General features: G+C 40.2%; 1 protein-coding gene across 17 annotated transcripts in view; it reads right to left on the bottom strand.

The window, feature by feature from the left end:
* ARPP21 (cAMP regulated phosphoprotein 21) overlaps nucleotides 1–27,025 on the bottom strand; it is a 195,953-nt gene that overhangs the window by 27,960 nt on the left and 140,968 nt on the right. For 15 of the 17 annotated variants that reach the window (XM_063406253.1, XM_063406248.1, XM_063406241.1 and 12 more), the window contains 5 exons: nucleotides 24,601–24,831; nucleotides 20,101–20,270; nucleotides 18,462–18,566; nucleotides 15,811–16,068; nucleotides 8,159–8,285 (listed from right to left, as the gene is read on the bottom strand). In XM_063406253.1, the coding sequence (XP_063262323.1) occupies nucleotides 8,159–8,285; nucleotides 15,811–16,068; nucleotides 18,462–18,566; nucleotides 20,101–20,270; nucleotides 24,601–24,831 (891 nt within the window). The remainder of the gene's footprint in view (nucleotides 1–8,158; nucleotides 8,286–15,810; nucleotides 16,069–18,461; nucleotides 18,567–20,100; nucleotides 20,271–24,600; nucleotides 24,832–27,025) is intronic. The other 2 variants (XM_063406280.1, XM_063406345.1) reach the window with 2 other exon arrangements.

The following is a 27,025-nucleotide window of genomic DNA, read 5'->3' as shown; positions in this document are numbered from 1 at the left end:
ACTTGGTATGACTACAGCACAAAAATCATTATTGCACAGGTTGGCTTCCTTCCCTTGTCCTTAAGCATTTACATGACAGTAATCAAAAGACTATTCGTAATCAAAAGACCACATTTGTAACCAAGACACTAGGATCCTGGGAGCTGCACTGAAAATAAAAGTTAAATTAAATATGCAAAAATTCAGAATGAAAATCTGTGTTGAAGTGCTTCTAATCTCAGCTCTTCCCAGAGAAACTGGGTTCCCATTACTCGTTGCACTAGGGATTCAAACTTCTAAAAAAAGGCACTGTGGAACAAGGAACTGCAGTTCAACATATCGAGTAGTGTTGCTTGTTTGTCTCTCCATCCTGAAAATAACATTCCTGATAGGGTCATAGTCATGTCTTGCCACCAACACATAAATGGAAGCAGAAACAGCAGCTGTATTTGCCAGTTCTGGAGTGAACTAACATAAAATGACTCGAATTTACAGCTAATTCTTAAGATTGGCAACCAAGGCCAAATAAAGAAGCACCTCTTTCCCTCTTCAATCTACATTCTATCAGGCATGAAAGAACATTCACCAGGGCCTGCAGTAAGGAAACCTGTGTTTATCCTTATCACTCATAATGACAAATGCCAGAGATACCCACTGGAAGTGAAACCTCAGCAGGGGCTATGTATTACTAGTAATAACAGAAATAATCAAGCTGTTAGAACCAGACACTCAGACAGCAAATTCAATTATTTTTATTTTCTGTTCAATACCAATGACAGCTACCAGCCATCACGCATTACAATTAGCTCATGCTGCTGGAATGCTTTCTGCTCTGGTGCAGAAAGTAATGAGTGAGCTGCAACAGAGAGCAGGACTTGGGGAAGAGGTGAAGAACTATTTACACGGGTATCGCAAATCCTTGCCAGTTGCTAAGGAAAACAGCTGCTTTCTTTGGGAAGACTCGAGGGCTGTCTCCTTCATACACCCATACTGTCACCATTATTTCACTTGCAAACAAACAAAGGAGAACTTTCAACAATTGCTCAATTGCTATATAAATTCATACATTCTATATAACTACCACTGGTGAGTCAAAATAAATATATGCTTGCAATTGCAGGGGAACGCTGCTCTTGTGGGTAATTTAGGTAAATTTTAAACAATAAGAGCCTGTGACAAAGGCTGAACAAAATTCAGTTAAAGACACTGGGACTTTGTTATGTATCAGGACTGATTAGCAGAGCACTGCTTCAGTTACTGCGACATCATTCCTGAGTTCCTCCGCCCTGACACTGAACACGTGCTGTGGGCCTCTCTCCAGCACACACACACAAAACTCTTCTACTGCAACCCCATCTAAATATGTGTCCTGCTCTAGAGAGTTTTACAACTGCAAAGCGTGCTTCGATTCCTAAATCCTCAATCAATAGCAACTGTGAGGCAGAAGCTCTCCCTGCTCCTCCTTCCCGCAGTGCAGATCTCTGGTGTACATTCAGAATATTTTTTGCATTATTAGCTGCGACCCAAAAGCCCTCAGCTTCTGCATCCTGCTGCATGCTTTCATCTGCAGAACAGCTACAGAGAACTGGGCCCCAAAGTCTACAGACCTACTGTGAGCAGCGTGCCTGAAGCAGAGCTGGAGATGGCCTCTGCCCCTCCAGAGAGGCTTTCTTGCAATTCTGTCAGTGGTGGGGCTCCACCAGTTTTACCAATGGCAGGATGGTATCAGAAAAGAAAAAATAAAAAAAATTAAAAAAAAAAAATTTAAAAAAAAAAAAAATCTGCCTTTGCTCTCAAGGACGACAATATTAACCCCTCAATTATTCAGTGCTGGAAAATTCCACCTCAAGAAGCGGGAGCGCTGCATCTTGATCCAACACAGAATCAGCAGTAGAGATGATGTGTAACTCTTTTTGGCAAAGAAAAGACAGAAATACAAAGATTCTTTGTAGACATTGTTGAATACCTTGGTGTGCTACCTTCATTTTCATGTGGCCTTAAATTTTTACAGAGGCTATTTTGAAGTTCTATCTAGTGTACAGTGCTGTTAGAAATCTTCTTTCTCTGTTGTTCCTGTACATTAATTGACAGGAGACCAACACGTTCTGTAGAACAAAATTGCAATTAAAAAAATTGTATTTTACTTCGAAACTCTAGAAATACTGTCAGAAATGGCTTAAATTCTAATTAGTATTAGAGAAGTTGAAAACAACTTGTGAAGCCTTGACAGAAAACCAGAAATAAGTGCCTGTCTTAAGACTATTCTTGCTGCTGAACCTACCAGTGTTTTCTTCCCTGAATATTTGCTCTCTCCTGGTGTGAATGCTGAATAATTAAACAAGTCATGTGAGGAAGAACAAAGCTTTTTGACAAAAGTAATTTCACCTTTTAATTTTCAGAGTCAGGTATGCTGTAGGAGTGTGGTAGTATTAATTTTGCTATTAATTTAAATTACAGATATTCTGTAAAGTTGAATGCTGACTCAGTACTAGTGCAGCACTATTGCATAATGTCAGAAAGACAAAAGGATTTAGTGTTTTTAAGACCAGAAATTGAAAAAAAAATTAAGCCCTGGTCCTGACTCTTTCAGGAATCTTTTCAGAAAGTCTTGAATGAATTATTCGGTCACAGCATCCTCCTCAGGCAGTAGGGAGAATGAAATCCAGAGCACAAAACTTCACATAGCATGGGCTGAGACATCCTGTCTAAATGGAAGTGTGCTTGTAGGTAAAGCTCTAAGCTTCTGGACAATTTGAACACAAAATACTTGAACAGAAACTAATGATCTCGGTGTGTATCACTTCAAGATCACCATTTCAAACTTAGTCCAACTGAAATTGCTGCAAACTCCTTCTTGATCTAGTCCTACTACTTCACAAAATTCCCTTAAATTTCCAAGCCTACCATCATTATTAATGAGCATAGCACTACACTTAAGTATCTAGAACAGTAGGGCTCTGTCCCTCCCATTCCTGTCAAGCCTCTGTGAAAATGAGATGCACCCCCCTTGCAATGCTTTTTAGGAGCAACAGTATCTGCTGAGAAAAGCAGCATTGAACACAGATGGACACCTTCCATACAAATCTGTTTCAATACTGCAGTAAGCAATTACTGTTAGAGAAATAGTTTCTTCAGATAATTAGATACTTAAAAATTGAAGTTGTTTATGTTTATATAAGCAGTGAAATTATAGACAGAATTATGCAAACAAATCCATCATGGACCATGAGCTCCTGTCAGGTTGCTAATGAAGGTAGAAAGCAACAATCTTTCTTTATAAGGTTCTCTAATGACCATGATAACAAACCAATTTTTTTTAGTGCTGCACATTTCCCTTCCCCCATTTTTTCCCACTAAGTATCAGTTTATAATGACAAATGCTTTCAGAAGACAAAGAGGATGAAAGAGGCTTGAAGTAAGCACTCTTCAATTATGCTGACACTGGAATGATTAAATTAAGCAAAAATTCAGTATTTCATTGTCTATTTGACTCTGATTCCTACCTAAACAAATTCATGGACTCTGTTAAGGTACATTTTGCCTTCACTTAAAATTTGTTTCACAGATGCATTAAAGAGACAATTACCCCTTCTACTTTACTGAAAGCTGTAAAGGCTTATAATTCTGTTCTCCATCAGGAATCTTTTCTTCAAGACAAACACTTGCTGTTTACAGAAGATCCATGAATCCTGATTAAGCAAGGATTGTACATCCAGACAGTGTTCAGATATATACTTTCCTCACATAAGGACTTTCTTTACCTACTGTACACAAACAAATATATTGCTTTTAGGAAAAAAAAAACCAAAAAACCAGAGAGATTTCCTGTGCTCTCTGAGTCTTCTCATGCTATCTGGGCCCTGAAACAGGTTATAATGGCATTATTTGTTCATTCTTGACTGTATGAGAAATCCTAAAATCATTACATTAATTGCCAGAATTACAGAACAACAAATTATGTCAAAGAGCATCTTACTTTGTCTGGAAATATTATATTGTAAACTTTTGGCAGGAAAACTTACTATCAAAGTACTACAGATATTAGCTTTTATCTCCTCAAAAGATTAATTCATTGCTAATGCAAAACACACTCCACAGACTTTTACCTTACAACTGCCTGATAAATCAGGCTAACAGTCTCTTAGATCTAGGCCCAAGCAAGAAGATAAATATTATTTTATCCATGAAATTTCTGTTGCACTCCGAAATTATCTGGAACATGAGACAAACATACAACAATAAACCAGAGAAGGAAAAAAAAATCATGTAATTTGTTGCAGCTTGTTCATTTGTGAAAGGCAATAAGAACAGTTGCACATCTGAAGATAATACCCATGTATTTATCCAGCTCATACTTATGAAACACTTCAGAGAAGAAAAATCCTCAAAGTGCTCAGCATTTTCTAAAATGGAAGAAAATAGAGACACTGATATAAAATAACACATTTCTGGCTTCTTCTATCATGAGAAAAATAGAAATAATTACTGATTTATCATCAATACATCTCTATTTTTCTACTCAGACAGTAACTAGGATCAGTCTATCAAAATAGAGATAATTACTGAAGAATGAAATACTGATGATGCCAGACATGCAATTTACAGAGTGTTGCTAGATGTTAATACAGAAATACTGCTTTCTTCCATGTGCTTACAAAACTGGGCACTTCATACTATCACCTGTTACAGAGTGCTGAAATGGATAACAGCAGCATACCCAAATGGTTTGAAAAATGAGCATACTGTTTTTGAGAATACCTGCCTGAACACACCCCGAGAATCCACCCATGACGTCCTAGGTATGCCATGGTGTGACAGACACCAGCTCAGCCCTGGCCCCACCCAACGGCAGCACTTTGAAAAACTTTGCACTGAGCACTAAAATGGTGCAGAAAAAGCATAATGGAGAAGAGCAACAATGGCACAAGTGAAACATAAGTATTTCTGTTTAAAGCGATACCACACTTTGGCTTGAACAGAAATGAACATGGTTCAAATGGCAGACGTTTGTACAAAAATCTTCATGGAGGACACTGTTTGTACTAGGCTTCTGTCAGAAATGGGTCACTTAGGTTCTCACACAAGCCAGCAGGTAGGCAAATAAAAATAACAAAAGGTAAACAAACACACAAAGTGTTTTCAGCCTTCTCTCCAAATGATTTATCCCTGCCAGAGTTCTAATCTAATTTTAGGTGAGCTCATCCTTTTTTCTGCCCTGGAGCCTTTTTAACTCAATATTGCTCTCCTTCCAGAGCCACGAGAGAGTACAGGCTCCCTCAGCCACCACAGATGCCGTGCAGACATTTTACTTTAGCTGTTTGCTGTAAAAGTCATCAATACTGCTTCGTCCTGAAGAGACCTTTTCTAACAAAAATGGAAACAAATTGCTAATATCAGATCAAAGTTTGACCTCTGCATCCCAAAGCAAGGGAAGTAAGATCTGAACTCCTTGTTGTTTCTTTGAAAGCTTCTAAAAGCTACTCCAGGCAGGCAAACTTTTAATACAGTATTTCCTGAGCTGCCAGGCTGAGGTTGTCTCCTTGCTCACCCTGCTGTCAGAGCCAGCCGGCAGGTCCAGGCAGCCAGCTGGGCTCCCATGGGCCCGCCTGCATTGCAGCTGTCCTCTCTCCAAAGCAGCAGCAAGTGATGTGAGGTCTTTGGGGAAACCATTTCAGAAACCATCTTTCCATCTGCCTCCTTCCCATTTGTTCATCCTTCGCATCCTCAGTATTCCTGTACTACACTCTGTTTCACCAACACTATTTTCCATCATAATTTCTTTTTCCGGCCCCTTATTATCCCTGGCTCCTCATGTGCTGATCTGAAACTAAGTCTGTGTGGGAAGGAAAATGGAAGTCCTGTGTATTGCTATTTTCTGGTCATACACAGCTATTTGCTTCCCAAATATCACAAGATGCAGTGGAACGTAAATCTGAACGATTCCTACACCACCACCAAGTCAAGATCTGTAAGGACCTGCAATCTGCTTCCTGTCACACAGCACACGCTGGGACCGTAACTCGGGGAAGGGATGTATCAGAGGCCAAAGGGATGAACCAGGGGGCAAAATTGTTTTCAGACATGGCTCAAGATCTGAGAATAGGTAAACACTTAAAATGATCGCCACAGCAGGGAGACTAAACTGTAGACACAATGTTTTTCTTTTTAAACAAGAGATAAAAATAATGCTTCCAACCGAGCAGGCAGCTGAAGGAGCGAATTGCAGGGAAAGACTGATGCAATAGAGATTTTACACAAACTCCTTGACTCATGTTTTCCAAACATGTAAGTAGAATGATGCAGTAAACAAAACACCGAAACAAAATTAGCATTTGCATCTCTGCATTGTCTGCACTCACACATAACAGCTCCTGTGCTACAATATATCTTTAAAACTAGGATTTTCACACAGCTGGATCTTCTCCTCATCACTTGTACTTCAGACCATCTCTTGTGCATATCACTTACCATTAATCTTCTCTAGGCTATAGACGTAGCATTAAACTGATAAATATGGTTTTATAACAACACAGTAGATCCAGATAATGTCATCTAAGTTGATTTGCACTTTGTTTCAAGGATCCACTATATAGAGATAATGAATATGGTATCACACTGTCAAGCAGGAGAAGCAAGAAGAGACAGATGACCTTTGTGCAATACTTCACCCTCTTCTCTCTCAGGAATGTATAATATGAAGGTATGAAAGCAGACACAGTCAGTCACCACTGACACCGACCAAAATGTCACCAATTTTATTAGAACACAGAACATCATTAAAAACAAGTAATGAATTGCTTAGTTATAGCTATGTTTGCTGTGTCTTTGTCTCCTTAAGTGCCCAAGAGAGAGGAACAAAATTGCCAGCAGTCACATTACAGAGATAGGTTGACAAGCTGGATGACCCCATAAGTCTTGTTCATATCTCATGTCTGGGCTCTTGACTTGCATCTTAAATGACTTTCACATCAAGGCTCTTGCAGGGAATCTGCTTTGCCATTCTAAAGGGTTTCTGCCGAACTGAGATCGAACGATGAATGCTTTATTCTACTTGGCACATTGGGAAAAACAATACCCACCCCTCCACCTCTTCCCCCTACCCTGTTACTGTTTGAGTTTGAGACGGCCTGTGAGGGAAGCTGCACACTAAAGAAACAGGCGGGAAATAAACAAATAAAGTATCTCAAACAGCAGAATTGTTTATTCCCTTGAAATGCGACGAGTCCTCGACAACCACAATTCCTGCTCTCTCCCAGCACACACCAGCCCAGCTCTCCCTCTGCCCCTTTACTCTGGAGTCATCCGCAGTGGCATGACGCAGCAGGAAAAGAGACCGGTTCACTGTGAGACCTGCTACTCACTCTCTTACAGTGTAACGGCCCCCCTTCCAGCCGCACGGCGCGGCCCAGCTGCTCCTCGGGCCCAGGGACAGCGCAGGGCGCCAGGGCACAGCCGGCCCCCTCTGCAGCACTGCAGACCCGCCCACCACGGGGGTGGCACAACCGCTCGAGGAGTTCCCATGACGGAGGGCAACCACAACAGTTGGCTTGTATGGGTGCAGACAATTGGTCTGAATTTAGGCTTCAGGCTCTGCCAGTGTCTGTGTGAAAGGCAAGTGAGGAACTTCCTCATTCTAGCCTGGGAAAATCTTAAGGAGGAATTCAAAGAAACCTTGGGAAGTGAGAAACCATCTGCAGGTGGTGTTTTTCCAACATGTTTACTGGTAAAACATGTTTATAAAAGGATGTAGACTCTGAATAACCAATCATGTTCTTTATACCGAACAACTCTATAAAAGTAGAATTTAGAAGAATAAAGTTTGCTCTCATTTTACCATCATATAGAGAGTCACGTTGTTATTTTTGTGCCATCTGAAAATTATAACAACAGGCTTGAACGCGCAGTGTGACTGTTCACACCAGCTCCCTCTCTGCCCAGCCACTTGGAGCATGGACACTGAGGACAGAGCAGCACTGCATGCAGGACAGCAGCGATGGAGGATGTAACCTCTACTCTTCCATTGCCTGGGATGTCAAAGTAAAGGGTTTCTCAATTTGTAATTTCACCGTATTTTGAAACAGAACAGCAACCAGCTCTCTCCTCTGCTATTCACACCCAACAGGTTGCACCAGCACAGGCACTGCGAGCAGCTGAAGGAATGAGTACCAGGTGTACATACCTGCTTGCTGGGCAGTCTGGGGGATCTGTTGACTCCGCTGTGCGTTGTACTGAACTGAGGCAATGGGTCTGTACTGCTGAGTTGTTGAGGTAGGGTACTGACCAGATGGGTAATAATACACTGGCATCTGCAAAGAAAGAGAACATTAAACTCTAGAGATCAAAGACTCGTAGAACAAATCAGGGAGGGGGAGCAAGTCAAGCATATTAGTGGTAACGGCAATCAGAACAAGAAGTTTGCCTCCTTTCTCTTCAAAGCTGCTTGCTTTCAGCTGTGCTAGGAAAAGGGCCATCAATGCTCACCTTTATTTTCAGATGCTTTAAGAAACAGGAAATAAAAGACTTGTAATTGAAAGAGAAAAAAACCTTATAGGAGTCATAAAAAGCTAAACGTATTTACTGAAGAAAAAATATCACAGTAACATTTTATCACAGTAACGTATCAAAAGCTGCAGAAAAATGGATGCAAACAACACTTTCCATATCAACATAACACATACAGACAGCATGCTGAACCATTAAAGGAACTCTGAAGAAAATGGTCTATTCAAAGCAAGGAATGGCCTGGAGTACAAATATGTAGAAACAAGGTGGAGAGCAAGATGGAGTGTGTGCACCCTTAACATTTGTAAGGAAATTATCAGATTGATGCTTCTGTTTAACAGGTACATCCCTCCTTACATGAACATGTACCTCTAAAGCCTTTCTCGCTTTTGGTGTGAAAACAATTACAGTTCAAAAAATCATCATCGCTGTTTTCTTGCAGGAGCTGAGGCGGGCATTAAGTCAACAAATTCTGCTAGATGGCCTTCTTTTTTTTTTTCTTTCATTATTGTCATTACATAGAAACGTGTACTACATCTCCTTATCACACAGGTGAACGTGAAAGTTTGAGGGTGACTGGAGCAAAAGATTTTTCCAATACATGTCACACCACTGTTACTGAGACATTTGAGCTAAACAGTTTTCAACTGACCCTTCACAAGTTCAAAGCACTCAAAATTTTTCATTTTCAGCTGTCAGGGATACTGTAGGCGTCTGACAGAGTTTGGCAATGGATGGTATGAACAGACTGCAGAGGGACACAGGCTTGGGAGAACATTGCTTCTCTCCCAGCTTCTGCCACAGCTGTCAGCATTTCTTAATAAACCATACAATTTTTTTCTCACTTTGTGCATAGCACTTATTCTACATAGACATATGCACAGAGTGAGACCAAATGCTTTTTTTTCCATGCAAAAACAAGAACTAGTTTTGCCACTTTTATTTGCATGGAAGAAATATCCCTGCTACAGATCATTCAATCTGATCATCCATAAAGTTAGCAGCGTAAAGGTAACTACAGCTGGGACATCATAAGAGAGATCAGAAATTTTCCTTGGAAAATTTTCCAATCTCAGATGATGAAAAAAAAAAGTCATAGACACAAAAGACTAGGCAAGAATAGGCTATGGATTGCTACTTGGGCAAGCAGAATCTTACTGAATGGGTAACTGTGGTGGGAGAAGGATTAGGATTAACCAAACTGGACTGGGTGGTGTTGGTGAAGTTAACCCCACAGACCAACTGAGAGTCAACAGCATCTGTCAATCAAGAAGCTGAACAACCATTAATTCTTCAAGGTCCATTAATCTGCTTTTCAATGAATTGATTTCTACCCCTCCTCTTTCTGCTTATATCAGCCTGATTCAAACAAGTATGAGAAAAAGAAGGTTCCGACTGGAAAATGTTATAAGCTACCCTCCCTCCAGACAATAATGGCTACTGCCTGCCCTCAAGCCATTTGTTTTGTAAGTGAATAACGTAACAAAACCAAAATGCCCTTGTAGAATGGACACCACCACTATGGATTTGTTTCTCTGCAAAGAAAAGCCACAAGGAATAGGAAAGTGGACCCACATTTAAGGTGCAAAATCATTCTTTAAGCAGTATAAACTGTGGATCAGGAAAGTTTAGTGTGATAAACTCATCTCGTGGACAGCTGATTGTTCTCAGCAACACTCTACTACAGGAGGCTTGAAAGAATGAGGAGATTCACTCCAAGTCAAGTCAATGCAAAGAGTAGATCCAGCCTTGGAGCAGAGGAACAGAATAGACATTCTTTCAAGTATTCTTTATTTTCTATTAACATATTCTACAAACTAAAGAATATTAAACCCCCATGGAAATACTCTAACTTATCCTCCTAGCATCTTAATCTCACTTAAAGCATTTATTTGATCTGCCCTCAACTTCCTCATTTTCCAGTGCAGACAAGCCCCTAGATATTTAAAAATACACGAGCATTTGACAATAATGAGAATTATCTCGTGGGAAATTATTCTGTAGATATTAAGCTCAAAACATAACCTAAAAATCTGTTATGAAGTCAGGTGAACATGTTGAGCAACATATAAACTGAAGCATACACCTTTTTATTTTTACCACACACATAAAATCTCAGGGTTAGTCAAAGGGTTGTCTTCCTTGCTCCCATTTTCTCAATTCATTGGAGTGATTTGTTAATCAACCCACTTAAAAATTTATGAGAGTACAATCTATCAGCATGAAAAAATGGTCAGTAGTATAGGGGTAAAAAAAATTATTTCACTTATAAAGATTAATGGAATAATTAGACAGTCATGCATACATGACATGAAAACAGGAGATCTGGCTTTTGGTAAGTTTTGTTGTTTTGGGGTTTTGTGTGTGTTTTGTTTTTGTTTTTGATTTTGTTTGTTCATCTTTTGTTTAGTGTGAGTCCGGTTTTTGGGTTTTTTTTTTAAGCTCACACATTCACAAAAGGGTTTAGTGGAAAATATAAACATGGTCCAAAATAGGTCTTTTATGCTTAAGGGGCTTGGAAGCATCCATTCTCATTTATCTTGAGTACATCTATGTGTCAGTAATTGAAATGTTATTTTTCCTTTCTGATTCTACTTTGGTGAACAGTGGAATTAGATGGATCAGAGATAACAAGTATCACTTACATCATCTACTCTGATCCTCTTGATTTTTTTAGTTTCTCATCACATCAGTGTTACTGAAACATTTACTTATGTGCTCTTCAACACAAAACCATATTTCTGTAGCAGCCAACCAACATGCCAAATTACACTTCAGTCACATTCCCATGTGAAATGCACAATCTAACCTTTAACCTTTTTCTTGTAAAACAGTTTATTTACAGAACCAGAATGTTTCCATGGCATTAACAAGCATGCCAATGCAGCTATGCAATTACCCTAAAAGTAAAATAAATTAACCAAAAGATATGTTTCTAAGACCATAACCTAAAAAAATGCCACCTTTAGTCTAAAAGAGGAGTGTTTCGATATTAATCCTTGACACTGTTAAAAATTTTTTTTTGTATGATTTTTAATAATTACCTTGTTGGTAGGCTGACCATTCCACTGCATTCTGATTTTTCTCTCCTACATAACACTTTAACTTAAATTCCTTAAATGCCAGGACTGGGCATATCACTTCAAAGCCACTCCTGAAATGGCACAGTCAGACATTACTTTTTCCTCCTTCCAGTGTGCTTTGCCCCTAGGTGATACTCAGAGACTCAGTGCAGCACTGGATTTCTGCTCTGTTTTGTCCACATACAGCCTGGAACCCTGTATGGGGCTGGGTGTCTCTCTGGCTGCTCTCCATGAAATTCACTGGAACATTGTCCATTTCCTCGTGGCAGGATCAGGAGTCCACACACACTTCAGGATGATTTTGCTTTCATAAACTGCCTCCCTCCTGGCTTACGGCTTGATTCCGTCATTGGACTGGCACTCTGCCTTCTCTTAACACTGCTGACATCCAGAAAGGTCTGGACTAGCACCTTCAGCCAGATGCTGACACCACCGCTAATGCAACTGGTAAGAGTCACATAAATGGGAGTGAAGAAGACAAGAGAAACCCCAGTGATGCATGGACAGATGAAGGTGCCATTTCTTCCCGGTATCTAACTGAGAGGGATCAGCCATTCAAGGTCTTTTCCTCCCTGCCCCCTCCACAATAATTACAGTAGCAGGTAACAAAAAATAATGCCTTGTAAGATGTCCTCGAATATAATTTTCAAAGATCATCAAGGAAAGCCCTGCTCATTTGCAGTGTCTCCCCAACCTCTTTCATAACAAGTTTCCTAGAGGAGATATGGTAAGAATAAAGATTTTGTCTTAGGGTCATTACAGACTCTCAAGGAGCAGGCTTCTGCAAAGAGGCAGATTAAAGATGACACAAAATTAATGATGACACAAAATTAATTCAGGTGAAAAATCCCTCAACATGTTAATTACATCTCCAAGCCTCTCCAAGAATTCATGCCATCTCACTTTTGGATATCGTTTTGCCAGTATACCTTCCAGAAAGAATGAGTCAGAGAAAATAACTTTTAAGGGAGGATATCCTTTCCCACTGACATAATATTCGCATTTTTTCCACTTCTTCATTTACAGAGGCAAAGACAGGCGCCATTGATAAAGTACTACAAAGCAGAACGTGGACTTCTGTTAAAGTGTTTAGTCCATAAGTGCTACAGAAAAACTATCAGAAAGAGAAGAAACTGAACATAAAGAAAGCAAAGATATATATATTTGATATTAATGACAGAAAGCAAACAGGCATTTGCTGGTAAAAATCCCTTTCAGAAAACCTCAGGTAACATTTCGTATTTGGCTTGGATTTTTTTTTTTTTCCCTAATTGGCTGAACAAAGAGAATTCTCTATTTTCAGTTTATTAAATGATGACTTTTTTATCAAGCTGTGGAATATCTGTGACAAAAGAGGAAGCAAAAAGAAACCCGGAAGTTTCTTTCACCACTTCTTAGGCATATCATTTCAAACTCAGTCTGCTTCTGCTTTAATACAGACTGGGAGAAAGAATCTTGGAGAGCAGCTGTACAGCCACATTTAACCGAACTTTAATAGAAAAGCTAATAATTTAAATGCAGTATCATTGGGGGTGTAGGCTTGAAGCATTTCTTTCTCCTCCTTTCAGTTCCCAAAGGAAATGATCATACTCACAGGATCTCCACCCCTGTTTTCACTGCTATTTTCCAACAGCATACAAGGGTATCACAGCCAACCTTATCAGCAGTGCATTTACAGGAACTAATTAGCCATTAAAGTCTTGCCTCTTTTATACTGGTATAAATTCAATAGCAACATCTAAGATACAGAAATGCTTTTACATTTATTGCATTGCATTGATTAATGCATCACATAATGTTTTGCTTCCATTTACCATCTTTATTGCTTTCTTTTTCTCCCAGAGCCTGCCTCAGACCACCTGCTATGGTGTCTGAGAGCAGCCTTACTATTGCATCTGAGCCCCAAAGAGTAACAGCAGCTGACTCTGACTGACAACAGCCACTGCCACAGTGGAGCTGTGCCACGGGCAGGACAAGGATTTCGGATCTACCTGCTGTGTACAGAAAGCTAAGCTCTCAGGGCAGAAGAACTACTACTTCCCAAGGATTCACTCATCTTTTTATAAGAAGGATTCCCTCTTTGCTTTACACGTGCTGCATGCAGTATCCAAACCACTTTCTAGGACTTAAGTGAATGGACTAAAACCTGAAAGGTGACTCAGAAGCTCTCATCTGTGCATGCAGATGCAGGGAGTGCTTGCCCTCTCACCCTTCTTGCACACCAAGGCCACTCTGCTTTCAAGGGATAGGGGTATGGGCAGCAGACAATAAACCCTGCCATGCCCTCTTCCACAGGTTTTTTTGGACAAGGATTTTTTGGAACAGCGGCAAGCTGGAGATGGATGTTATCTGCAGAACCAGAGAAAGGAGACAGCACTGAATTTCTCACCTTTCTACACTTCCCCCTGAGGACAAACCATTCCTCAGTGAAATGACTGAAGTTGTTGCAAAGCCAAAAGATATTTCTCTGCTGTCAGTAACTTTCTACTTTGTTAAAATATAGGAGGAAAGCAGCTGGGCTATGGACAGAGACACAGTGACCCTTCAGCAGCCTGTATGTGAAAAGGCACCTCATCACTTGCCCTGTGAAGAAGTTGATCTGCCTCTCAGGAGCACCAGTACAAGGATTGACTTGGCACAGAGCTTCAGCAAGTAACACAACTCTGTGTTGAGTGAAAACCTTGCGTCCTGCTGTGCACACAGGGCTGAAATCCAACAGCAAGGCTCAGCCAGGGGCAGGAGCAGTGGGCAAACCCACCCCATGCAGCCTATGCCACGCTGACCAAGGCCAACCCCAGGGTGAGCTGAACATCTGGCCTCACCCGAGGGGTGAGGAGGTGGCGTGGGGTCCCTCTTGGGACAGGCAGCACCATCCTGCAGCCCACTCAACTCCCACAGGAAACCCTGGCTGGCAGAGCTGGGAGACACCAGTGCCTGCTGTGGTGGCAGCCTGTCAAACGAGGTGCTCACATTCACCTGGTTTACTACAAGTGTCATGAGGCTGGATTAAATAATGCTGGAAAACACTGAGGGCACCTGGGGGTTGTACATGAGGTCAAAGTCTGGACAACTTCTACTTAGGAGACAATTTAGACGGGAAGACAGATTCATCAGGGAATTTTGCTCTTTAGGTCATTTTTTTTCTCCAAATTTTTAAAAAACACCAAACTTGCTACATTTGGAAAACTGTGAAATTTTCCCTAGAAAGATTTTTCTTGCCATATTTTCAATTCTTTGTAAAAGAAATCACAATTTACTGAACTTCAGCTCCTTCAAACTTGTTTTTGACAAGCCTTCTGTCAGAAAAAATAGCTGCATATTTTTTAACCACAGAAAATATGGATTTCACGGTCCTCTATGTCATGTCAGCATTCAGTAGACCTCATATTTCTTTTATTGTTAATTAGTGATCAAATTAACTAGATCCTTAGCCCACTTAAAACACTATAGCAGTAAAAATTCTTCATTCCTATGTCCAAAGCGAATTGCATTCGGTTCCACTTGCAACACAAGTGGAGATTTTCAGTGAGAAGCAGTAAGAAAAAACCAACCAACCAACCCCTGCCAACAGGGTTTACAATAAAGTTAAAAGCAATGGTGAAGTTTTTTTACTTTATTTTTACATTTTTTCTTCCAAAGGATAAAAGCAAACCAAGAAAAATGCTATTAATACCATTTAAAGTAGAATTTAAATGAAGTTAGTTATAATTGGATAAAGAAATTTGTCTTTTTAATGTGTATGCCTTGAAAATTGGCCAGAAAGTCATCTGTGCATTTTACATTTGACAGTAATCACTTTCAATATTCTGTAAAGGTACCCAGGAGACAAGCAGAGATGTTTGGTAGTGAACAGTAAAACATAATCAGTCTTCAGGAAGACAGTTAAAATTACTGATCTGTGACACCTCACATGTTCAAGTCAATTAAATATGATTAACGACTACCTGGGCTGATGTGCATTTTACCCTTTTGGTACATGCACAGGGAAAAAGGAGTGTGGGCATTTACTCACCCTCCTCCTCCATATTCATGTGCAGATGTGTCACAGAGCACGAACATATGTTCAGAAAACGTTTTGAGGAGAGGGAAGGAAATAGTGAAACCCAGAAAATGACAGAGGCTTAGCAAGTATCCTGCTGCCTGAAGATCCGCTAAATTTTTACCGGGGGAAAATAAGAAATATCTGGAATTCACATTCCCTTCCCTGATGTTACAAAGGGCGCCGTGCCGCGAAGGCTCTGCCTACCTGAGCAGGTGGCGGTGGCTGCTGCACGAAGCCCTGGGGCGGCGGCTGCAGCACCTGCTGGGACACCGGCGGTCCTGAGCCCGAGAAGCTCCCTGGGGGAAGCTGCTGGCTCGGGGAGGCCATGATGTAACCTGTCTGCTGGGCAGGCTGCTGCAGGATGGGCGAGGGGTACACCGGGCCCGAGGGCGACTCGGGGTTGTCTCCGGATGATTGGCGGCTCAAGCTCATCTGGCCAAACTGCGCTGTCATGTTGTCCCGCTGGAAGGCAGGAGAAGAGGATACTGACATGATGCCTGCAGCAGGCACGTGAATTAGCAAAACAAAATAGGTACAGAGTGTGGGGGGGGGAAAGGAATCACTCAGTTCCAATCCATGCCAAACTCTGCAAGGATATCTACAAAAATTGGAGGCAATTGAAACGAAAATCACTACAAATGCTTCGAACAAAGACTTCGAGACTGCAAGATGAATGGTGTCATTTGGCAAAAAAGATAGTTATTTTGGCTCTTTGCCTGCCACCCTCACCTTTAATTCCAAAATGACAAGTGAACTTTGCAGTGTTCAAAAGAAGACATTTTAAATGTAAAGGGCATGAAAATAACATTATGGATACCTCTATCCTCAAACACAGAATTTGTCAGCCAAACACATGCTGGTAATTTCACCTGTGTTTCAAATTGATCCCAAGTGGAATTCAGTAGAATTCAGCTGCAGATCTTTCCCTTTATGGACTGCTTTGAAAATCCAAGGTTATAAACATGGAGAAAGTAAAAAAAAAAACCCCTAAGCCTAATGCTATTTCAAGGTTTTTTATTCTGTGTTGGAGAGAAATAAGTTCTTTATTTGATTGAAGGGGGAAAGAAACAAAATAGATCTGTGGTAGGATAAACATACCATATGAAGTCAATGGACCTAAGTTTCATTACATGCTAGTACTATACAGGCATTCCGAACTGCATCTGTTCGTTCTTGCATACAGATTCACACTATTCAATGCTCTCAAGTTTATTCTGTGAAGGTCAAAGATTTACAAGTGTGGGTGTGGTTCTAGGCATCTTAATTTGTGCCCATAAGACCTTTAAATACTCAACACAAAACTCCATTGTGTGCTAATATGCCAATTACAGATAGGAAATAAACATCATAAAAATGTTTTTTGCTCAGAACATCCCTACTGTTTTTTCAAAAGAAGCCTCTCAATATTGTTAGCAGCCCTGCAGTATTCATTCTCCAAAACCATCCTGCACAATCCATTTAATGTCCAGAAATTTCAAAATGTGTTAAAAATGAAACAAAACAAAACAAAAAGTTTGCTTGTGGAAAGCAATTCTGAGACATCCTCCCGTATGGAGACTCACCCTCACGACTGAGAGCAGATGTCATGGATCAATGTTTTCAACACTACTGACAGATCATCAGGTGGTATATGAATTAATGCTGTTAACTTGACCACCATCTTACACTCATATTCAGACACATGAGTGGTCTCTGTGAAGTTGTTCCTTTAAAAAGCTAGGATATTCACTACCAGAATGGCAAATGACTGCAAACAGATTCTACAAGAAACTTCACTGAGCCAGGAATGCCTCTAGATTTTCACAAAAGAGAAAAACATCTTCAAACACATATAACCTATATAGTGTTTGTATAATGTAATGTACCTTGAAGATAATAATTCAGATGAAGTATTAAATTAACCAATATTAGCCTTTTTGTGACTGTCACTAGGGCAACCTGATATTCCTGCAACAGACTATTCAAGAGAATTAGCATTGAGATATTTAACTTTTGTTCAGCATGGAATATTTATTTTCCTTTAAATGGTATCACTCATCTACTGGTCATTAATAACATTATTTTATAGGAAAGGATCCATTCAGCTCTGTTTCCATATCTTATTATAACCATGTGACTTTGGAAAAAAAAAATCAATCATAAACAAGATTACTAGAGTAAGAGAGAAAAACAACAGAAAAAAAAATCTCGTAGTGCCTCTTTAAAATGTCAGCTTCGTTTTAGAACAGTATAATCTTAGCCCTGTAAGCACCAAGCCAGAATCAGACTCCAGAAGAACACTCTATTTATTTTCATTATACATGTCCATTGGTGCATTGTCATGATGTACAGCACACCACACCTTCTGCAGATGGTTCACTGTTACTCTCCTTCCCAAGTCTGCTGATATCACCAAGGAATAAATCCTCACAGTGGATTTAGTATACAGATAAAAGAATATAAAACAAAAAATAATGACTTCTAGATGTCTCTTCTCCTGTCTTTGTGGACATGAAAGGGAGATAACCCAAATCTCAACTATTCAAGTTAGCGATTTAAGGTCACTTGGCACTAAGTGAGGAGACATAAGCTCCTACCAGCAAGCTCCTACCAGCAGGCACAACAAAATATCTTTCTGGAGGGTCTGCTAACCAGGTAGCGAGCCCTGCTCTAATAATACCCTTCAGGAAAGGTAACTAAAATCATTGGGAATGCTCGTACAAAATGCCTGCCAGTACCAAAGCATAGGGGTGACCAGGTATTTAGGCAGAGTTCTCATGTGGGACACCTGTTGCAGTGCTCCCCCAGAGGCTCTTGGACACACATACTCACACCCTAGCTCAAGGAAAGAAAAATAAGTAAGAAATCTTTAGTACCACAGAAAATTGCTGCGTTGGAGAGACTGGCAGGAGATGCTGGGGAGGATAAGAAACTGCTGGATATTGGACCGACTGAGAAGATGGCTGCATTGTCTGAACAGGCTGTAAAACAAGCAGAGGGAAAGACAATAAATTCCACCAGAGAAAGATAACAAGCACCACCACCACTACCTTTGTTACTGAGAACAAGGATCTCAAACACAGTTCTGAAAAGACAGGTGACTCATCACCAGCCTGAGCACATGAGGTCAAGTATTGTGATTTTACTCTTCATTTTAGCCTTATACCAAACAATTATTTATTACTGATATTTCTGCCTCTTTTAATGGATTTGATGGCTGTTAGATTAAATACAGCCACAGCTGTACCTTCTTCTTACTTGTAATGTGGCATAGCCAAATTATGACTCTACATTTAATTTACAGAGATAAAAATGGAAAGCAGCATAGCATAAGTGTATATTTGAATTTCTCTGTTAGTGACTGATTTAACTCCAAGTGTGTCATTGGCCAAGGAATAATGATTGTAAAGCTGCTTTGGGAGAACACAAGAGTTTTAAAAACTGACAAAGAACAGGCTGTGAATTACCAACAGACAGGCCATCAGCTTGGAGCAGATGTTTACCTAAGTGAAAAAAACAATTTTCCACAGCACCATTACCTTGGAATAGCTTTAGTATTCCTTTCATTTTACCTTCTCATATAACTTCTTACAGGTTTGATACTATCTCTGTCTTCTAAGACTGTGAAGACCAGATCAAGAAATAAGAGCCATAACCATACAAGTCCAAACCCAGTAAAATGAAAGCAACTTCACTGAATTCAAACACTGTATTTCTGCATAACCTGGGATGAAGCTGTGCCAAATTACAAAGCTACACAAGAACCACAGTAGATCTTGGCTGCTCTGTGACCAAGCAGGATACAGGATTCTTGCTTGAGTAGTTCCCTCCACCTGCTCTGCCCTGGGAGAACAGGTATGCAATGCAGAAAATAAAGTTTGAACCAGACCCAAACACTGCTGCCCATTCTCAGCCACATCTGGCCACATGCCACAGCCAGCACAGGGCCATGAGCCCTGAGCGAGCCAACATACCATCACACCTTGCTCAAACAAAATTGCTCTTCCTGCTCTAGCTCAAGAACTTCCAGCTCAGAGCAGAATCATGGCCAGAATATTGGTGCAGGAAGAAAACCACCCATCTGGGGCAAAGGTGCTTGGAAAGCACCCACAGACTGGGCCCAATACAACTGGACATGAAGGGTTTGTAGAGCTCTTGTTGTACTTTATTCTTTGACTCAAATCCAGTGTTGACAAAAGAGAAATGTTCTTGGCTCTTTGGAGAGAATTACAAACTGCACTGGTTTGAGAATGAATGCTTCAGCTTCCACTAATGGGTGAATTTTGCAAACTGATTTTATGTAGATGTGCACCAACACACTTAGCAGTACTTTTGGAAATGAAATCATCCTTTAGACACAATTGAAGATTTGAAGATTTCAAGATTCCATCTGTTTGATCCATGTTGAAAAGAACATCCTGACATTTAGTCTAGCTGCATTCCTCCCTTCTTTCCTCTACGTCACTCTTCCCATCCCCAAGAGCTCCTTCTTTTTTCCAATGACACCACACCTACCTGTGTGACAAGATGACTTGCCATTTGCTGCTGTGGCTGCTGAACCTGCTGAGGCTGCTGGGGTGAAGGCTGCTGCTGAGACTGTCCCACCACCTGGCCCCTCATCGTCTGCTGGCCACTGGGAGGATTGTATATTGCCGGTGTCCCATCAGGATTTACAAATGGTTGACCTGAAACAAATCACCCGGCTCTTGCTGGACACTTTAAAGAACATACTGTTTTCTGTGTGAAAGCAAACAATTTTGTTTTAACTGATCGGTCTTCAGCTGACCTGCTACAAGAGTAAAGTGTTCATCATTCTCAATATCTCATTACAGTAATTATAGTATCGGACAGCTACTATTTTTTTCAGACAAGCCAGCAGATATTTGTTTCAGCAGTATGATTTTCCAAGGAATGGGTGGAAAGTTACCATGGCTATGAGATGATTCAGATGCTATGGTTACTTGAAATCATTCAGCGATGAATCAATTAACATTAAAATTGAACGTTGGAGCAAACACTGAAGGTAGAGAATGTTCCCTTACGTTTTCCTCTCACACAACAGCAGTCAAATGTACACAACTACTTCTGAAACAATACAATTTGTAGGAAAGGGGGAAAAAACAACACACTTGTTACTAATTTACTTACACCTTCTAATAACACAGAGCAGTACTTTTGAGAGCTGTGCCCTTAGAGGAGCTAGCACTCCAGTTTTCAAGGAAGCAACACTTAAGGTGTATTTAAAAATCTTTTATATACAAGACAAATTCTATTCAGAGTTCTACTAAGTTATTGAACTCGTTTTGCTTCAGGTAATTAAGCTGGGGGAAATAGCCTTGCAAAAACAATGTTTGTTTAAAATAAAAAGTTACCCATGTCATTGTCTTGAAAACAAAAAAGAAATGGTATTTCTCAGTAGGAAAAATGTTTTCCATGACCTCAGTTCTCTTTTCACTTCCATCATAAATCTGTAAATCAAATCAAATTATAAATGCTTCTATGAGAAAAAAACCCTAATTTTAGCAATGATGTGATAACCTTTAATGTAGGTAAATAAAGTATGAATACCTGAGATAAAAAGGGAGATCTGGAGGAGTTCAGTGACTTAGCGCAACAGTGAAATCATGAACTTCTGATTTGTACCCTGCAAAGCATCTCTACCTGTTCTATCTACTCCTCAGCCTTCTACTTTCTCCCTCCAATGAATCATGGTCAGAAATGCATGAAGAGCACTGGCTAAAGAACCTTGCCTTCTCTCTCTCTAAAGCATCAAGTTTCTGGATGAACTCAACATCACACACCTAGAAAGGTAATGAGTGAGTGAAGAACCACCACGGGGCAGCTCTGTCTACTGATTTCCTGTGATTTTTGCTGTGGACCCACTGGATGACTGTGGCATGGACTCCCAAGCTCTGGGAATCTCAAGCCCCAGAAGTACTTTAGAAGACTGCATGAGCAGGATAACATGCTCCCAAAACCTGTGTCAGATGTTCAAGGGAAGCTGATAAAGAGCATTTCCTGTGGCTTAGTGAAAGATGACAGAACTGAAAGTGTAAAGTCCCAGAAACACTTTTAAAGATAAAAAAAAAAAAAAAAGAGAAGACTTCTCATGAAGAAATCTTGAAATCAGAAATGAAAATGAGAGATCAGAAGGTAACAGGGAAGACATTTGTAAGTTATGAACTGTGCCCCTGATAGAGGAGCAAAGATGGCAATGTCATTTCAAGGAGTACAAATGAAAAATAAATGCTCTTAAATTGTCAGAGGGGTTAAGGAAGAACATGTCAAGAGGAATCCTTTAAAGGGTAAAGCAGGCTGATAAACTAAGCGAAATGGAGAGCACAGCCACATAAATGGTTCTTTGCCAAAGCAAGTAAGAAGCTTGGCTATCTAGGGAAGGAGAAAGGGTAAAGCAGAAGAGAGAAAATAAAGGAAACCACAGATATGGAAAAGAAAGTGTGCATTTCCAATACCTGGGAAGGAGCAGAGTTATAATCAGAGCAGGAAGAAATTGACAGCATCTCTGGATGCCATTAGAGGCTTGCACAGTCAGTGACTATGTAGCATGAAAGGAAGGAAAGATCTTTAAAGGACACGGTGTTATGATCAAAAGAGAGAAAAAAAGACTGGAAGTAGCCCCTCTGCAAGAGGAGAAAAAGGAGCTAAAGAATGCTATCACCCAGGCAAAGAAAATCTATTCATTACAGGAAACAAAGATCCTTTTCCCTTTTCTTTCAACTGTCTTCTCTTCATCTCTGTTTCTGACAGCATCCATCACTTTGATAGTCGATCACAGCATCTAGCAATCTAAATTTCCTCCCCATGGAGGTTCTTTTGTAATGTTTCCCTAATAAGATGCAAAGATTCTGAGCCCAAAAAGTGACAATTTTGCAGCATGTATTTTGCTGCATGTGAAAAACACGGCAGATGCCCAAGTACAGTCTGATTTCCAGCACAAGGCAGCAGCATGAAGCCATCTTGAGCAGTGAGACAAGAATTGAGTGTGAGACAAGAATTCGAGGCCTTTAAACAATCTGCTCCCTCTACTACTTTATTATGTATATATTTACATGGGAGCCACAGAAACAAAACGCAAAGTTTGAAAGAACACAAGATAATACATACACAAAAATACTTACTCCCTGCATGTTGAACATAGAAACATGCATGGGTTTCCCAATGATGCATCTGCAGACAGAGGCACACAGGGAGGGAAGATAAGGTATTCTGGTCTAGTGACAGTATTGAAAGGCATGATACCTATAGCAGAAAAAAAAGTCCTCCCTGCATACCAGGCAAAAATCTGAACTAGATGCTGCAATTTTCTAAATTGACAAGACAGATGTAGGAGATGTTCCTCTTACATGGCTCTTCTGGCTTTCAAGTGCAGTGAGCTCCAGTCTCTGCCTTTGCCAGGGAACAGCCAAGGAACAAGCCTGGCCAGGAACAATCAATATCTCTCATCTGTTTGTGGGGTCCAAGCAGCATCAATTCCTTTCATTTGTTTCACAGCCCTGTCACATGAATTACAGTTGACTCCTGCCTAGGCCTGAGGAGTTTTGTATGGAAATGGACCATACAGAAACATGGTGTCTTCTGTAAATTTCAGTGTTGCAGACAGAACTGGCAACTACCAGAACAGAAATAAGCAGATGAATATAATGATGGATCTTTTCCTCGCTGACAGTATTAGGCTCTCATATCAATAGTGCAATAGCTTGGAAAAAAATACACTTAAAGAGTAAGGGCTCTCAAAGAATAAAAGTTTGTGCAAGTTACTAAGTCACCTCTCTGGACAGAACTTATCAAACTTACCACATTCGAATCTAAACAAACAAGAACTCGTCCTTGATTTTAAATATGCTGATACACTGATCAGCCCAAGACACCACCATCTATAAATATCTAATTGGCTTAAGAGTTTACCAAGCCTATATTTTTCTTTAATGCTGCAACTTTATTGGCTGAACTATGACCAAAAGAATTATTCTTAGTAGTGGACACATAAACAAGCTTTAAGCATTTCCACTCAAATAGTGGAACAAAGGGAAGTAATACACATAAAATACAAGTCATAAACAAAAATCCCCGCCAAAAAAGCTCCTGAATGTTCCTTTAAGAACTTTGAAAAAAATATTTTGCAGTTTAATCCCCAATTCTCAGTATAATGGAAGATCCCTTTCATTGCAGGCTTTCTTGTTCTAAACCCAGCATAATTCAGCTAAGGTTGACAGCATAGTTACTCATGGTCACTGGAATAGACCAAATTACCAAAGAAGCACCACATTCTCAAACTCCCTGAACCTTCTTAACACTGATAGCACAACACGTGATCCACACTCCATCCAGACCAAGAAGGTAACAAATTGCCTTCAGCTTTCATCAAGCACTCAAGTTCAAACTGAAGAGTTTCTGAAGTGCCCACAGCACTTAGGTGCTTGCAAGTGCCTTGTTTGTGAGCTGTAGTGATGAAAATAATCAGGAATTGAAGAGTTACATCTTTCTCTTATCACAAACTTCACAATTTAAATACAAACACTAATCATATAGCTCACATAAAATTAATTCAGAAGTGCAAATTCAAATGCAGCCTTGAGGCCTTTTGAAATTCTGCTGTTGTCACCATCACTAAGAATGTGACATTATATTTTGGTTGCACCATATCTCAGCATGCTTGATATGGAAGAGCCTCTGTCCTTATTGGTGCTGATGGGATTTTAGAGGATTCACTGAGAGCCAGGGAGTACCAGGACTGCTGAACAATGAATATCCTGTCTGGGATGGAGCAAGTGTGTTTTGTATCACTTTCCACCAGCTATGCCACAACAGCCTCAGAAATGGAATCTAGCTTTGCCTGCACATTTGAAAATAACAATTTGCCAAACATCATTTCAATGTGTGTTTGTTCATAAAGTACCTCTAGAAAAATATATCTAGAAACAAGAAATTTCCAATTCACCAGCTGACATCAGAAACACCAAAGGGCAGAATCAGGCGGGGGGGAGCTGTACTGACCTGTGTGTGGGTTGAGAAGGATACTGCCAGGTGGTATCCCTGCAGCTTCAAGTGGAAGAATGATATAGCTGGTGTTGCTGGGGGCCACCTGGCCACTCATCCCGTTCTCAGGGTAGGACATGCTGCCTGAAGAATTGGCTGTTACCCCAGGGACAAGAGATGCACTTTGGAGAGGCTGATGTATTCGCGACAGTGATCCTGAGGAGCCAGCACTGCTGGAAGACTCTGAGCCTAACAGGGAGACACAACCACAGCAGGAAGGGGGGTTACAAGGGACACCAGTCCCCATCAGACAGGGCACATGCACAAGGACAGCCTTCACAGACTGCATAGGCATGCATCACTCCATGTCCAGCTAGTAGGAGTAGGATTGTCACTCCCTACCAAGACCAGTGGTAATTCTTACAATCCAAAAGCCCACTTTCCTCATGCAACATCAGCTTTCCCCAGTCAGTTAACAGATTTACCAAAGAGGAACACAAAATCCTCAGCCAAAATCCTCATGTATTTATAAAGTCAAGGTATCAGTTCATAAGGTATAAAAACTAAACATAGTGTTTATATATGAAAAAAAACCCCAAACAAATGAAAATGCAACACAAAAAAATCACCAAACACTCCCTGTAAGTAAAAAGCAACAGCAACTGCATTACCAGTCTAGTCACAAGGCAGCTGTGCAATCTCCACATTAATTTAAAGCTACCTAAGACTTTTGCCACTTTGGTTTCTCAGCACCAAACCCATTAAAATTGATCAATCAAGATAAATCAACTGTGCTAAAGCGCACTTGTGCCTGGAAGAATGGGAAGACATTATTTTAAACCCCAAATGTAATTTTCAAATTTCTGAGATACTACCTGATTAGATTTTAATTTGCTTTACAGAAAAAAGACAAGAATCTCTGAGAGCATAAGGCTTAGGTGCTGAAGCATCAGGCTTCAAGGCTTCCTTGAAGCAGGATGGTATGGATGGTTGCTCCACAGAGCAAAGTATGTTTTAATTGCAACTTCTTCCATTTTACTTGAGTGCACTGTCTATGCATTTAACCTGCACAGTGTTCATCAGCATGGTATAGACTAAAAGCAAGGACAGAATTCAGACTTCAGTTTAGCAAACCTCTTTGAGGCAAATTATAGCCTTTCAGATATGGGATACTGTTGGTGGACCCTGTAGCAGACTGCTTAAAGCCTCAAATTAATTTTCAGTCAAATGCAATTGAAATTCATTTATTTTCTCATATTTAGAGAAATCAGAGCAGAAGAGGTTTCCTCTGAAGAAATCACACCAGCATCCTGTTACTTAACAAGGGATTCTTCCACGGATTCCTGCAGGTTGTTGTGTAACACACATTTTTAATCCATCTTCTTTGAACTCTGTATTCACACAGCAATCACTACAGACACAGTCCTCTCTGTGAGCTGTGTGCTATTTGCCATCAGTAGGACCCTGCATCTGCTTCTCCAGTATTTAATCAAGAAAGTAATAAAGTTTTCCAAAGAGTTTTTTAGTTTCATTAAATACATTTCAAAGTTATATTAGTTGCTATATTTTTTCTCTATTTGTAGACTGAGCTTAGAAATTTAGAAATATTATTTCTGAAGAAATAGTTTTATTTATTAGGTAATTTAAGATTCCTGTGTTTCTACAAATTGCAGAGTTATTCCTAGAGGTCATCCTCATCAAACTGCAAGCAGTATTTGGCATCTTCCTTGTAATTGTAAATGCAACTGCTGGAGTTCAATCTTCATTCCACATCAGTTACAAGGTCCTTTGCTGTATTTCCCTGGCCTTTCTACATGCACTTCATGTTACTTCTCTGAGTTCTCGCTTTACTTTCTCTTCTTTTCCTTCACCTTTTGAATTCAATGGGTCAGAAAGCTACCTGGAGATGGTAGTGGTAATGAGATTTCTTAAACCTCCCATTACTTCTAGGAGTGTGAGCAGTATCAAGCCTGATTTCTGACTCTCTCCACTTTTCGTGCTATTCCAATGAAATGCTATTGGCACAGAAGAAGATTGCAGCTCTGACATCCAACTGTTTTGATTTTTCTTTCCTCCCTTTCTGCTTTTTGTATGGCAGAATTATGTACTGATCTACACCAGCTTCTGAACGATAAAAGCCAGAGGACTGCAATGAATTCAGGTGTACCCATCACGTGGAAGCAGTGGAAAATACTTTGAGGCTATCACCACACACTGGTCAAGCTGACAGCTTTGAAATGACTGCCTTAAAAGTTCCAAGATCTGCTCTTCCATGTCAGTAGATCAAATTAGTGATTTTGAAATAACACAAATAAGTCACAAAACTGTATCAACAATTTTCTGAATTTAAAAAAGAAAAAAAAAATTCCAGAAATTATTGCTGTACGAATTTTGCCCCCATTTATGCTGTATAAGAATGATCTACTTTATTTAGTTCCATTAT

Source organism: Prinia subflava, chromosome 1, assembly GCF_021018805.1.
Source record: "Prinia subflava isolate CZ2003 ecotype Zambia chromosome 1, Cam_Psub_1.2, whole genome shotgun sequence".
Classification (NCBI taxonomy): Eukaryota; Metazoa; Chordata; class Aves; order Passeriformes; family Cisticolidae; genus Prinia; species Prinia subflava.
This window is presented reverse-complemented; position numbering and strand designations above follow the sequence as displayed.